The sequence below is a fragment of the Motacilla alba genome, chromosome 14 (genome assembly GCF_015832195.1).
Source record: "Motacilla alba alba isolate MOTALB_02 chromosome 14, Motacilla_alba_V1.0_pri, whole genome shotgun sequence".
Lineage (NCBI taxonomy): Eukaryota > Metazoa > Chordata > Aves > Passeriformes > Motacillidae > Motacilla > Motacilla alba.
Window position 1 is genome coordinate 7,508,887 of NC_052029.1, and position 14,163 is coordinate 7,523,049.

Below are 14,163 nucleotides of genomic sequence, written 5' to 3' on the forward strand. Positions count from 1 at the left end.
CGGGATGGGATCGCTCCGCCATGGCCGTGGGGATAAACCTGGATTTCTGCTCACGCACCCCGGGACGCTGAGAGCGCTACCGGGAGTCAGTGTTAAAACCAGAACGGTGACGAGAATAGAGCTTCCCGCTCCTCCTGCCCGGTTTCATCCCCGCGTACGGGGAGAGAAACGCCCTCTCCGAGCCCCTGCCCGGCGGCCTCGGTCCGCCGTGGGCAGCGCCGCGGCTGCTCCCTCCCGGCGCTCCGAGCCCGCTCAGTGGAGCCGCCCGGCGGTGCCGCTCCGATCCCGCTCAGTGGAGCCGCCCGGCGGTGCGGCCCGGCGGTGCGGGGGGCGGGCCTCCCGGCGCGGTTTCCGCCCGGCCGCGCAGTTTCCGCCGGAGCGGCATGTGGCGGCGCGGGCAGCCGGGACGCGCGGGGCGCGGGGCGAGGCGCCGCTGGCCCCGGTAGCGGGGGCGCGGCCGCCACCGCAAGGCAAGGGGGGCAGCGGGGGGGACCCTCGGGAGGGGAGCAGCGGCTCCTGCGGCTCTCCCTGCTGAGGAGGGGCCCGAGAGGTGCCCCGGGCCTCCGAGCGGTGCTCACGCGGCTTCCCCTCCCCGCAGGCGCCGTGACCATGCTGGGAGCGGACGAGTTCATCAGCTCCCCGCCCAGGAAGACGGTGCGGTTCGGGGGGACCCTGACCGAGATCCTGCTGAAGTACGAAAAGGTGACTGCGGCTTCTCGGGGGCCTGCGCTGCGTCCGGGCTGCCGGTTCCTGGGGTCATTCCGTGAGAAGACTCGTTTCGCCTTACGCAAGACCGTGCCTGAAGGCTTAGGGAAAAAAAAATTGAAGGCGGCTGAGCGTTGTAGGTTTGTGCCAGGCGGTATTGCTGTGCGAGCGAAAAGATTTCCCCCGTGAGTCAACCTGAGTGGCCGGGTGAATGTGAAGCCTGGCTTATGTGCACAGGGATCCAGCTGTGTCTGCATGGAGAGCAGCTGAAAATGAGCCAGCAGCCTCGGTTGTCTTCTGGACAACACCCTGTTACTGCTGCTTCAGCTTTCCTGAGCTGGCTGTCTTGTATTCTTGATGTACCTGTTCAATAGTTGGTTGTTCAGATACATTGATGAAATTGGTAGTTTTTACTGAAGAAAAAAAAAGTAATTTATTTATTTTTGTTTCCTCTGCTAGGGTGACACTACAGATTTTGAGTTGTTAAAGCATCAGCTGTCAGATCCAGACATAAAGGTAAGACTTTGATAGTCAGGGGTCTAATGATTTAAAGTTCATCTGTCTGAGTGTAATCACCAGACAAGTCATTCTGGTGCTTAGACAAATCCTTTGTTTTAAACATTTAAATTGTATTTAACAGCTTTTTTTCTTTGCAGAAACCATCAGAATTAAAACTCTAAATGGGAAAAAATGTCTACTAATACATATATGTATGTGCAGGATCTTTATGAATGATGTCTCATCCTTACTGACTCTGCTGTACCCTTTGAGTCTGTCTTTGTTCCAGATACCATCTTTTTAGGTCACTGATGCTTGATTACAGAGACACTTCTGTAGATCAGACTGTGGTTTCTGGCTTTCATAGCCTTTAAGTTGCATTGAATTTTATCTCCTGTTCTCACTAAATCTGGTTTCGTTAGGCAGTAACCTACATATGCATTTAGTAGTAACAACCAGAAGTATTGTTTCACAGCTCTTCTGTATATCTACAAGTACCTGCCACATTTGCTGTTTCAAGACTTGAATGTCCCTTCTGTTTAAACTACAGCAAAAGAGAAAAGAAAATGATGATGGAATATAATTTCTTTTAAGTTCTGTGGGAGGGAGGTTTCATGCCTTGCTCAGTCTGACTGAAGCCTTCATGGCAGGCTGTTGGTTTAGGAGTTGGCATGAATGTGTTCTGCATTCGAGAACTTTCATTGATGAGGGCACAAACTGAAATTCCTTTCATGTTAGTGTGAAAACAATTTCTATTTACAGTCCTAATCTTTGACTTCTAAAGAATTTGGTATTTTCTCCTAATAGGTTGTACTGTTCATTGAAATAGTTACCTATTTTTTCTGCTTATTTTAAGGATGCCCAGATCATTAATTGGCTGCATGAATTTCGAGCTTCTGTTGCATATTTGACCAAAGAGCTTGGACAACTGGTCAACATTTTGCTGGTAAGTATCTGTTTGCTACATGGGAAGATTAAAAGTTTAGTACTCAAAACATCCTTCTTTGACATCTTGATCTTTGCTTACTTTTAGAAGCTGCCGTGGTTGAGAAGGAGCCGAGAGGTAGTGGAAGAATATCTGGGTTTTCTTGGCAATCTTGTGTCAGCACAAACTGTCCATCTCAGGCCATGCCTCCGGATGATCGTGTCACAGTTTGTCCCCCGTAAGTTACTTCTCTCTTACTCGTCTTTGCTTGCTCATCAGCATCCCTAGATAGATAAGTTCTGGATAAATACAGTCCATAACACAATTAATTATTAGGTTATTGAGTTTTTTCATATTGGTTGTCATGCAGACAGTTTTCTGTACCTAGATTTTAGAAGACATATTCTAGGTGCTAGTACAGATCCTGTTCTGTAGATGTCTTGGAAATGAATGAACTGTATAATATTTTTAGTACTAAAAAACCAAAAGCTGAAGTGTGAGGATCATGTCAGATGTTTTCAGGAACCTCCTGATTCTGTAATTATAACAGTCTTTAAGAAAGTCTTGTGGCTAATTTTGATGTTTTAGACCTGGTGGAAACTGTTGGTCAGTGTGTTTGCTATTGAATTTGTTACCTGTAAGATTTATACAGTTTTGATATAATAATCTCATTTTTTTGCTAGCTCGAATAACCATCAGAGAAGATGATGTGGATATTTCAGATTCTGATGATGATGATGAAAGTGAGTATAAAGGATATAGATATATATGCTGCTGTAGTGCCTTTACTAAAAAAGTATCCAGTGCACGTTGCTCCTAATTGAGCTGGGTTCCAGTAAAACATCCAGAAACATCCTTAAATTCCCAAGTCAAAGACTTTCTTGTACTCGAATCAGTGGTGTGCTGACCCACTCCTTATTACTTTGAAACTGTTCCTGTTGGTGCAGTATCTGCAGGAATAGAATGCATAGGGAAACATTCCTAGCCCTAGATAGTTTCAAAGCCAAAGAAAAGTTAGGAGTTGTTTGGTTTCTGTTTTGTTTACCTCCATGTACACCCCTGCAAAAGAACATTTTGGCAAATGCAGTTTCCTTGGGAATCTTTCCATTGTGTAGTTGATTTGAACTGTTTTTACTGGTTCCTGGTTTAGTTTTCTGTTACCAAGTGCATAAGAATTCTTTTTTCTTTCTCTAGACATTTCTGAAAACTTTGATACATGCCACAGAGCATTGCAAACTGTTGCAAGATACGTTCCTTCGTAAGTACAGAATCCCTTGGGTTTGTGTGCCCTTTCCTTGCAGATTTAAAGCTTGGGAACTGATGGGTTTTTTCCTCTCTTAATTGGAAGCATAACACTTCATTTCATGGCATGGTCTTTCCCAGTATTAACTAACTGGTAAAATGCTTTATACAAACATTATGAAGTTTCTGTCAGGCATCAGCGACTGAAAATCCTGTTAACAGAAATTGCAAGTAGGAAAAGTGTTGATAGTGGCATCTGTATTCTATATTCTGTATTTGAAGGGGCTTCTAACAAGTGCATTATGAAAATTTGCCACTTATTATCTATCCAGTGATCCTTGCCAAACCACATTTTATACAATTGATTAGCTTAAAATAAAGTTCCTGTGAAATAAGCTTATTCCAGTACATCTTTAGAGTGCTGGAGTTCAATATTTGCAAACCTATAACTTTTAGGTCTGATTTTTGGTTTTTAATTAATTATAGGACACCACAGTTTCTCATGCCGATACTTGTGGAATTCTTTCCTTTCATTAATAAGTCAGAAAGAACTCTGGTAAGAGCTGTGACTATTTTTGTTGATTTGTTCACTTGTTTATCTAAATGTGTAAATGTTCTTTATAGTATTACAACTGATTTGATGGCACTCCATACAGATTTTTGAAGAATATTGTTGTATATATAATAATTACATATATAATAACTGTGTATAGGGTTGTGACTGTTTAGTGTAAGGCTGTCCAAGCATTCTGAGTTCCTTGTGCACAAGCATTGTGCTCATCTTTAATGACATCACCACGTATGTTTTCCACTGGATTGCTTTCTTAATGCACACCATGGGCCTCCTTGATGAGGAGTCTCAGGTTGTCTCATTTGTTATCAAGCCTGGAAAGTCTTTGTCAGGAGAACAGGGAATTTGATAAGCAAACAATAGACAATGAACATTACAGGTAAAATCCAAATTGCCAGTAGAGTAAAGCCCTAAGTTGTTTTATTACAGCTTTGGCATAGTGTTTGTGTGCTGAAAAACAAGCTGGAAACCTTTGACATGTTATAGCTGTTGTTTGGGCATTCTGATTACTTGTTCCAACTTGATATGTTGGCACTTCACTTTACAGAAAGGCAAAGCCCTGCTCCTCCTGCTAAGTTCAGTTGAAGCTGTGTTTTGAACTCACCAAGTGCTGAAACATCCCCAAACTTCTTTATATATCTTGCAATTTTTTAAATTTATGTTTTGGTTGTTATTGTCTTAATCCAAATAACTTTAAGCACCAGCTCCCCATCTGTAAAATGGAGGGATAATAGCTCTTATGTGGTATTAGGAGATTTATTTACTTAGCAGCTCAGTGAGGGACAAGATGTGAAGAAATGCATGGCTGTTTTCAGGGCGAAGCTCAAATGAAGTGTAATAAAATATGGTCCATGCATTGTTGTTAAATATTTACAATAATACCTTCTCATTAAACTTTTTCTATCCATTTTGTGTACTGACCAAGCCTGTGAAAAACTGAGCAAGATGGCCTATGGAAAAATCATATGTGCTCACATAATTAAAGGTTGTGTTATAATGCTAATTCACAGTAGACTGTGGTGTACTTAAATGTGGCACTCTGCCTGATTGTATGCAGTGACCTGACAGTTTTTCTTTCTGAAAGTTGCAACGTTGTCTTTTGTACATATTTGTGTATGCATGGGTGGGCTCACAAAACCTGTCTGTTAAGCTGCTTGATTTATAATCAGAATGACTGAAGAGGCATAGCTGTACAATTTAGAATTGCTGCAGGTATATTATTATAAATCTGAAATAAAGATGCACTGGGTCTCATTTCAGGCATATAGAGCTGGTTCTAGGTACAGCGAAGCATATGCTTCATTTTCCTAAAGGAAGTCTAGACCTAAACTCCTTTGAAAATGAGTAACTTTTCTTACAGAATCTTTGCACTCTATTTAGAGGTAGTGGGGAAAATTTGCATGGAAAGAGCAGATCAAGTAGTTAATGGTGACACACAATACTGAAAGTTAATGTTTAGTTTATACATTGACTTACTCTTGATGGAACACAATCTGTTTAAACCTACTTCTGGGTCTTTAGGTAACAAATTAAGAAACAAGTTTTCTAGAAGTCCTTTGCAGAAATTTGACTTTCTGTTAACACTGTTATTGATACCAATTAATTGTGTGTTATAGGAATGTTATGTCCATAACCTGCTGCGAGTTACTGTGTATCTTCCAACTCTGAGGCTTCAGATTCTGGAGCTTATTATTGAAAAGCTGCTGAAGTTGGATGTAAGTTTATTCTGTGTTATCTTTTATGGAAGGTTGGCATTAAAATACACGGAGTAGGAAACGAAATACGCTTAATTTTTAGACTCTACAAAAAATGCCCTTGTGGTCATGGGTATAAACCCAGCCAAATTTACACTTCATTCCCAGGATAAAGGTGTTCCCACACCTGAGGGTAACTGCATGGTGTGTGCTGTTACACCCTGCCTGGAGTCTCTGCCAGAATCCAAATGTCTTGTGGTGATCAGCACTAACGTGAATGTGCCTCCCTTTGTGTGCTTGATTGGTTGTGTCATCTCTTTGAAATAAAAGGATCTCTGTGAAGTAAAAAGGCAGGAGGGCTAGCGCTGTAAATGATGGAGGCTTTTTGCATCACTGTGTAACAGTCTGGGGAGAGTGGATGCTGGGGAGGTAAAGTTTCAGGAAGTTTGGAGTGTACATTCGTGTATGGCACATCATTCCTTTTAAAAATGTTTATTTAGTTCAGGGCCAAATCTAGTCAAGAACTTACTCATGTGTCATGTCTTTTATATAAATTATACCCAATTTCATATTGTTGTCATGGTTTTATAGAAATTATTTTCTTGTTTGCAATTGTAGGTTAGCACTCCACAGCAAGATATTGAAGATGCTGAAGAAACTGCTAATAACTGTGCTAGTGAGGAAAAATCTACAGAGGAGGGACTTTTTGACATGGTTGGTTATCTTGTTCTATTAAATTTTTTTTAGTAAAATTATCACTTCTGAAGTGGCAATGAGCTAAGTGTAGAAATTCATTATTAGTTTGTTGTTACTGCACTGCCTGCTGCTCTTGAAACCTGAACAGCTGACAAATGATCAGTGTGTTCTCAGGTATTGACTTTATTTATGTAACACCCAGTGCTACATCCAGCAAATCAGTTTCATTATGTAAAAACAGAAGCAGCTGTGCAGTAAAGCTAGTTAAAGAATTCATGATACTTGGCTTAGTGTGCAAAAATTTCCTTATACTGTATAATAAGATACTGCTTCTTAAAAAAAAAAAAGATGAAATTTTAGCATATTGCTGAAAGGTAAATTTAGTTTGACTTTTCCTATAATTGCTGTCTCTGTGATTTGTGTATTTAAAAGCTGCATGTGCCATTTTATCTACCAGGAGGAAGATGAAGACAGAAAAGGAAACAAAGTTGTCTCTCCTGATACTGAGAGGATGGCCCATCCTCTTGCAGAGCGCCTGGACATCCTGATGACCATCCTGTTTTCATACATTAGAGATGTTTGCCATGTGGATGGTGAGAACACTTGCTCTGTAACCAAATTTGTTTTGCTAATAAGCAAGAAACACATCAGAGGAGTTCTTTCTCTCTGTACTGCGAGATAGAGCAGAACTCTGCCATTAGCAGGCTGTAATCCACATTCCTGCCTCTGCTGGGAGAGGTACAGTTAGGACTTCAGAGGTTTAGTCTTCACTTGGAGACATTCTGATTCCATTAACATGATACTGTAGCCAGACTGTAGTAGGATATAAATGTTTTTGTCATTTGCTCTACTTGAGTGTTAGAATTATGGATCCTTTCAACATCACAAAGACTGGAAGTAGATCAAAACAAGCTGACACATCAATCAATTGGCTTTGTTGCAGGAGAAAAAAGAAGAAGGAAATATCTTTCACTGTTATGTACTAAGGGTTTGAATTCCTTAGATTTATATATTTGAAACAATATTTAGACACCATTATGCTGTATCTTCTCCACATAAGTCAGGTGATTTATTTCTGTGTTTTTCTTGCTCTTCTAAGCTAACACATTATTGCAAAGTTTGCATGTCTAGCAGCTTTATATATGTGCACACTCACACAGAGATTCTTCATTTACACCACCTTAAAAAGCAGTAGAATTGAACACCTGGATTTTTAGATGCCAGATAAACTGAGAAGTCAGGTTGACAGTTTTTCTTTACATATCTCTTACTGGTGTAGAAAGATATAAATACTACTTCAGCAGCATGAGTGCAGGGAAAAAAACCCTGAAATGTCTCATTTTGTTCTGTTTCTTTGTTGTGTAGGCAAGCTCGACATCAGCAACACGAAGGATTTGTATCGGGATCTGGTTTCTGTTTTTGACAAGCTCATTTTACCAACCCATGCTTCATGTCACGTACAGTATTTCATGTTTTACATCTGTAGCTTTAAATTGGTGAGTAAAAGCTGGTTTTAAAATGCAGTGTCCTCTGTCATTTCTGCATCCTTGTTTTGGTTTCTTTTACAAAACAGTATTCTCTGCTGTAATTCTACTCTGAAGATAGCAAGTACATCAGGATTCATTAGTATCTTCACTTTCTTTTCCTTCTCTGTTACTCCTTTCTTCTTCTTTATGGTTGCTCTTCCCATGTTGTTCATAAACCACTTACAGATGGAATCTTAGCAAGTGTGAAGGAACAAACTTGGTTAAAACTGATCTCTTTGACAAGTATCAGTTGGACTCTTGCACCCAGGACATGGGATGCAAATTTCTTCAGCATCCCAAAACTACTGCAGAGAGGCTGTCTGTTAGCTCTTTGATTTGAAAATCATGTCTGCTGTTTGTTGTTCCCCCACCCCTCCATTCAACAAACTATTGTTCTTTCTTTTACAACTGAGTATAGGAAAAGACACAGAAATGAGTGCTCTTTCATCTTGTGAAGGAGTGGTTATTTCCTGCAGTTATAGGTAGATTTTTGTAATGGTTTGCTTATGGAAATTATGGGAATTGGCTGTTAGGAATCTGTTGCTTAAGCAGTGTCATCTCACAATTTCAATGTATCTTTTTTTTTTCCAGGGGTTGGCTGAAGCATTTTTGGAGCATCTTTGGAAGAAACTGCAGGATCCAAACAATCCTTCAGTAATCAGGCAGACTGCTGGGAGTTATATTGGCAGCTTCTTGGCAAGAGCTAAATTTATTCCCATTGTGTAAGTTGTTTTCATACATGAGCAGAACCAAACAATTCATGCTATTGTGGAGCTTAAGTAGAGAATGGGTCTATTCCACTGCTTTGTCAGTAAGCCTGAATCAAGAGTCTTGTTTGTCCTCTCAACAATACTGGTTCAGTATTGTCTTGAAGTTTCCAGGAAAACACATGCAGGATGCAGACTGATGATTGCTGAGGTTCATCTCTTGCTGTTTAGGGCTTCACTAACCAAGAAGTGCTGAGCATGGGTAGCTTGTGCTGACTTCAGGCATTCATGGATTCCCAGAATCTGATGTTTTCAGTACCCAGTGTTAGGTACTTTCTGCAGGCTCTGGAACGGGGAGATCATTTGTTCTAGTATTTTGATAAAGAATGGTTAAAATGTCTTCCTTTTTATGTACACATTCTATATTTTTGTGCTGTTCAGGATGGGTGTGGTGACTTTAACACTGGAATTTGTTGGATATTGGAATTACCTGGTAGACATGGGAGGCATTGCTCTGTATTACCTGTAACCAAGGATTCTGGTTGTTTACTGTGTGTTCATGGATTCATCTCTTCTGGCATCCTGTCCTTTCACTGTCTGGGGTTTTCAGTGCTGATTGATTCATTTTATGCTGAGATAAAGGAGAAAGCTTGTAACAGAATCATTCTTTTACTAAGAGATTTTCTTACTGATGTTCTTGTAACTGCTGAGATTCTTGAATATTTGTTGAACATCTTTTCAACACCATTTCAGATGATATTTTTTACACTTCTTTTTCCCCCTGCACTACAGTACAGTAAAAGCATGTCTGGATCTTCTGGTGAACTGGCTGCATAAATACATTGATAATCAGGATAAAGGAGCTAATGCCTACTGTGATGTAGCTCTCCATGGGCCATTCTATTCTACATGTCAGGCAGTGTTCTATACACTTATTTTCCGTCATAAACAACTTCTGGATGGAAGTTTAAGGAAAGGTGAGTATATTAGGTTTGAAAGGATTCATTAGAAGTTTGACTTTTGCTATGTTTTATAGTGGTGAATTCAGTCAAGTATCTGATGGCAAATTTATGTTGTTGTGCTCTAAATAAAATGAGGTGGCTTGTACACATGTGGGGGCCAGACCTCCACTGTAAGAATGTGCTTCTGTGGTGGTGTGCAGGGTGCATGCATGTCACACTGGAAATTCTTAGCAACTAAGTTCAGTTTCTATGATATCTAACTTATATTTGCTAATTGTTCTTATTTTGAAGGTCTGTCATATCTGCAGAGTTTAAATTTTGAGCGCATTGTCATGTGTCAGCTAAACCCCCTGAAGATTTGTATCCCTTCTGTTGTCAACTTGTTTGCTGCCATTACCAGGTACCTGCTCATTTACTTCAGTAAAGCTTGGTACAGGTTTTGTGTGTATCTAAAACCAGCACAGGGTTTTGTTAGGCACAGTCTTGCATATTACCTGAGTCATAACATGCCCATATTCCAGGTGTGATAAGTTTATTCCTAGGTTAATTTCAATGGAATCCTGCAGTCCTAAGAAATGGATTGCTCTGTGGTGGAGCCAGTATGGTTGTACTTGGAATAAAGTTTATAGGAGCTTAAAGGAAGAGAACAGACTCCCTTCCTTGTGACTATCTTGCAAACGTCTAATATCAGCTGGAAAATGGAAGATAGAAGTGATATTTGTTCAAAAATAACGTTGTGTTTTCATAGCATCCATCTGAAAATCTTGCTTTCGGTGTGCTGGAAGTGCTTATCTTTTCTTTATTTCCTTTTTTAAAGGAAATACCAGTTGGTGTTCTGCTACACAATTATTGAGAGGAACAACAGGCAGTTCATCCCCGTTGTGCGGAGCGGCACCGGGGGAGACCTTGTACAGACCTGCACCAACCCCCTCGACAGCTTCTTCCCCTTTGACCCCTACATACTCAAAAGGTATAATTGAAAAGTGAACAACTCCCTTGTGCCTTCTAGAAAATAATGAATACAGCCTGTAGCAAACTGGCAGTGTTTCTGCCATTCGCTTTCCTCTCTGATCCTTTGTACCTTTCATATTCTGCATTTTAACCAGATTATCATAGGTTTAAATTAAAATGTATCCCTACTGTGAATACAATAACTCATTCTGTGCTTTGTTTCCTCTCTCAGATCAAAGAAGACCATTGATCCTATGTATCAGTTCTGGGAAGAGCTGAGTGCTGAAGATCTTGAGAATCTGAAGAAGCCCATTAAAAAGGTAATCTTCCCTGATCCAAACACAGTTCAGCTATCAGCTGCTTTTATTGCAGAATATTTTTTTAAGTAGATAAGAGTACACTATACATTTAGGGGAAACTGAGACTGAAATTTGGAAGTTTTAGGAATTGATTAATTTTTGCCTTGAGAGCACTTTTCCCTCTTCTGCAGCACAGGAGCCATGTGAAAGCTTTATGAATGTGCTCAGAAAATGGACATGATGATGTCAGTGGGAAATCTACCCTGTAGATGTCGTTCAGTTCCCATATTTCATAATCAGAGTACATCTAATTCTCTTACCATTCCAGCTGGTGGTGACTATCACAGTTTAAATCCAGGTCTCTATTAAGACTTGACAGTATCTTCCTGCTCTCACTGATCCTTTTACATTTCTGCAGGGTACTTCTGAAGATGAAGACGATGACTTTTTGAAAGGAGAAACTCCTCAAAATGATGGTGTGGTTGAAATTGCACCAAATTCTTATGAGTCCAACACACGGAGCCCTGTGAGCAGCATTGGCTCCCCTGCAGACTGTTACGTGCCGTACCCGCTGTGACACGGGCAACCAGAAGGGAAAATGTGGAATAGGTTGAAAATTGTGTGCAATGTTTTGCTCTGGAAAGAGACTTGAGCTCCACTTTCCAAACTGGCAAATGTTTAAGTAACTACGTTTAAAAAAAATTACTGTTTCTTACTCATCAGATTTCTACAGATATGTTATAGTAAAGTTATGTGTTGCTAGAAAAGCTTAGAGAATAAATAGGGTGATATTTTACAAATTTCACATTGAAATGGTTTTTATGACTTAGAAGGATTTTTTTTAATAGTTTTTTCCAGCTCTTCAAGACTTTGTTTACTAATGTTTCTCTACAAGGTTTTATATATCAGGGGTGAAATTCTGGTGTTTCTTCCTGCAGATTTGTGTGGGGGCCAGAATTCCACTGTCAGTGTTCCAACTCTGATGACTTCTCTTGAGCTGGTTTCACAGTAATGGTGTGATCTCTTGTCCTAGAGTGCCATTTTTTGGTGCCCAATGTGTGGCTCGAGAAAGTGGAAAGAAAAAACCTGTACTGATTGCATTTGGGTTTCACTTACTCTGTACTGGGATAAAGCAGTTAGTAGCCACGTTGCTTGAATCTGCTTTTTAGAGGGACCCCTTCGGAAGTTTCCTCCTAAATTTGCCCTAAACCAGGAGATCTCTCAATAGGCAGGGCATGAATCCAGTCTGGCAGTGGTTCTTGCACACACATCTCTTCAGCTTCTCCTGTCTGTAGAGCCATGCTTGGTGAAGCCACTTGCTAGTGGGAAGTGTACTCAGACAGAAAGCATTATCCCTCCTTAAATCTGTAGCTGACTTACACCTTTCCCAGCTGGGAAAGTTCAGACATGTGAAAGTGATGGTTGTTGGAAGTGTTGAAAATGAGGGAGTAGCTGAATGTATTATTTGTAGATAGTTTTCTTTGGGGTGCTTGTGAAGCACTCCAAGACAGGTATTTATTTGCCAGATTTGAAGTTTATATGTGAATGCTGAAAATAGAAAAAAAAAAAAAATCTTCCCTTGTGGAAAGGATGCGATGGTGTCAGTGGTGTCTTCGTGTTGTCCATGTGTCTGTCAGTCAGTGTAGAGTTCTTCTGCAGAAGTATCTTGTCTTCTTTTCATGGTTGTTGGCTTTAAGATTTGAGTAAGAATATAAACAATGGGAAAAAAAATGTTATTCTTGTAACATTTAGTTGAAAATTTTATGTATTTAAGACTAAACTCCAGTTGCCCTTCTTTAGAACTTGAAGGCTTTCAAGACAACATTTTTATTTGGAGCCAATAAAGTTTGATGCAAACAGTACAATTCTTAACATCTTTGAGAAAAGCACATCTGTGTGTAACTGAGGTGCCCTCTGTGGAGTCTGACTTCTCAAAGTTGGGGTGTTCATTCTGACAGATTGCAGAAGTGAGTTTTGGGGATGACACTGCAAAGTGCATAAATGAATCTGTTCTTCATTGTATAAACTGAGAAGTTTTGGGTTTAATTGTAGTCCTCTTTATTGTCAGTCCTGAGTAATAAACAACAGATGTCCATCTGAAATAACTGCATTTTCTCCTGGCACGGATGAACCCCCAGATTAACAGCAGGGAAAACATCCTTTGAAAGATGCCCTTCAGACACTATTTCCAACATGAGGGTGTGTAAAACTTTCCCAGTTTTAATACTATCTATGTGATTCAGGAGCTTCCACATACCATGAAAAAAAAAAGCCAAAAAAAAAAACCAAACCCATAAGTAATGTGCAGACATTGAACTGTCTGTACTGAAGTTACACAGTTTTGTTTAAGTGTTTGTGAAACCTTTGCTGTGACAGCTCTGGTTTGCTCCATGTAATGGCAGGCAGGTGTGCTGGCAGGTGCTGGTGTTTTGCTGAAGAGACTTTGTAGATACCAATAGCTGTGAGAGGAACTCTCATCCTGAGGTGCAGCTTTGTCTCACATGAGAAATGCAATGTATCTTTTGAAGAAAGCATTTATTCTTCTATAGAATCATAAAATCATAGAATGGCCTGGGTTGGAAGGGACCTTAAAGATCTCCTAGTTCCAACCACCCTGTCATTGGCAGGGTCACCTTCTACCAGACCAGTTTGCTCAGAGCCCAATGCAGTCTGGCCTGGGACACTTCCAGGGACAGTTCACTCCTGTGAAGGTGGATGGAAAGGCCGAGCTGGGGTCCTGGGCATTTACTGCTGCTGGGCTGTGGGCAGTCCTGGTGCCTGGCTGTCCACATTCCCTGCAGGGTGAATTAACTCTGCTGCTACCATGGTTATTCCTTGTAGTATCTTCCACAGACAACTGGAGGAAAGAAAACCCTCATATTTAAGGAAAAATTGGGATTGTCTGAAAATCCAGCTGGTGGTTGCTGGGGCAGAGGATGGTGGTGCGGGGATCAGCCTCTTCTCCCAGGCACCCAGTGGTAGAACAAAGGGATGTAACCTTAAACCGTGTCGGGGGAGGTTTGTGTTGGGCGTTGGGAATGATTTCTTCACAGAGAGGGTGGAATGAGACAGTGGAATGGGCTGTCCATTGCATGGTGGAGTCACCGTCCCTGGAGGCAGTTAATGACAGGCTGGTCGCGGTCCTCAGTGCCATGGTACAGTGACACAGCGGTGTTCGGAGAGAGGTTGGATTCGATGATCTCAGACGTGTTTTCCAACCTCAGTAATTCAGTGATTTGTAAATTTGTGGCTTTATAAGTGTTATTATTTCATACCGCAACTTAAGGATGCCCCGCAGCGGCCGGGAATCTGCAGGGTAACCGCGTTAAAGTCGTCAGGCGGGGCCGCCAGGCCGGCGGTGTTTCCGTCGCCCCGGGGCCGCTCTGC

The 14,163-nt window shown here is 41.0% G+C and overlaps 1 protein-coding gene across 1 annotated transcript; it reads left to right on the forward strand.

Annotated features, from left to right (window-relative positions):
• The first annotated feature begins 337 nt into the window (after nucleotides 1-337).
• RRN3 (RRN3 homolog, RNA polymerase I transcription factor) lies at nucleotides 338-12,878 on the forward strand. Its single transcript, XM_038151653.1, has 18 exons — nucleotides 338-470; nucleotides 599-702; nucleotides 1,165-1,221; nucleotides 2,060-2,149; nucleotides 2,237-2,366; nucleotides 2,812-2,871; nucleotides 3,323-3,386; nucleotides 3,857-3,926; nucleotides 5,558-5,656; nucleotides 6,254-6,349; nucleotides 6,789-6,924; nucleotides 7,697-7,827; nucleotides 8,449-8,579; nucleotides 9,357-9,541; nucleotides 9,818-9,926; nucleotides 10,344-10,496; nucleotides 10,710-10,797; nucleotides 11,195-12,878. Exons 2-18 carry the CDS (start codon nucleotides 610-612, stop codon nucleotides 11,351-11,353), a joined length of 1,851 nt encoding a protein of 616 aa, XP_038007581.1. The 5' UTR covers nucleotides 338-470; nucleotides 599-609; the 3' UTR covers nucleotides 11,354-12,878.
• The last annotated feature ends 1,285 nt before the right edge of the window (nucleotides 12,879-14,163 follow it).

Coding starts and splice junctions, on each gene's coding strand:
- RRN3 (XM_038151653.1), top strand. CDS start 610: ATGCTGGGAGCGGACGAGTTCATCAGCTCCCCGCCCAGGAAGACGGTG. Junction 703..1,164: donor TCCTGCTGAAGTACGAAAAG/GTGACTGCGGCT, acceptor TTCCTCTGCTAG/GGTGACACTACAGATTTTGA. Junction 2,872..3,322: donor TTCTGATGATGATGATGAAA/GTGAGTATAAAG, acceptor TTCTTTCTCTAG/ACATTTCTGAAAACTTTGAT.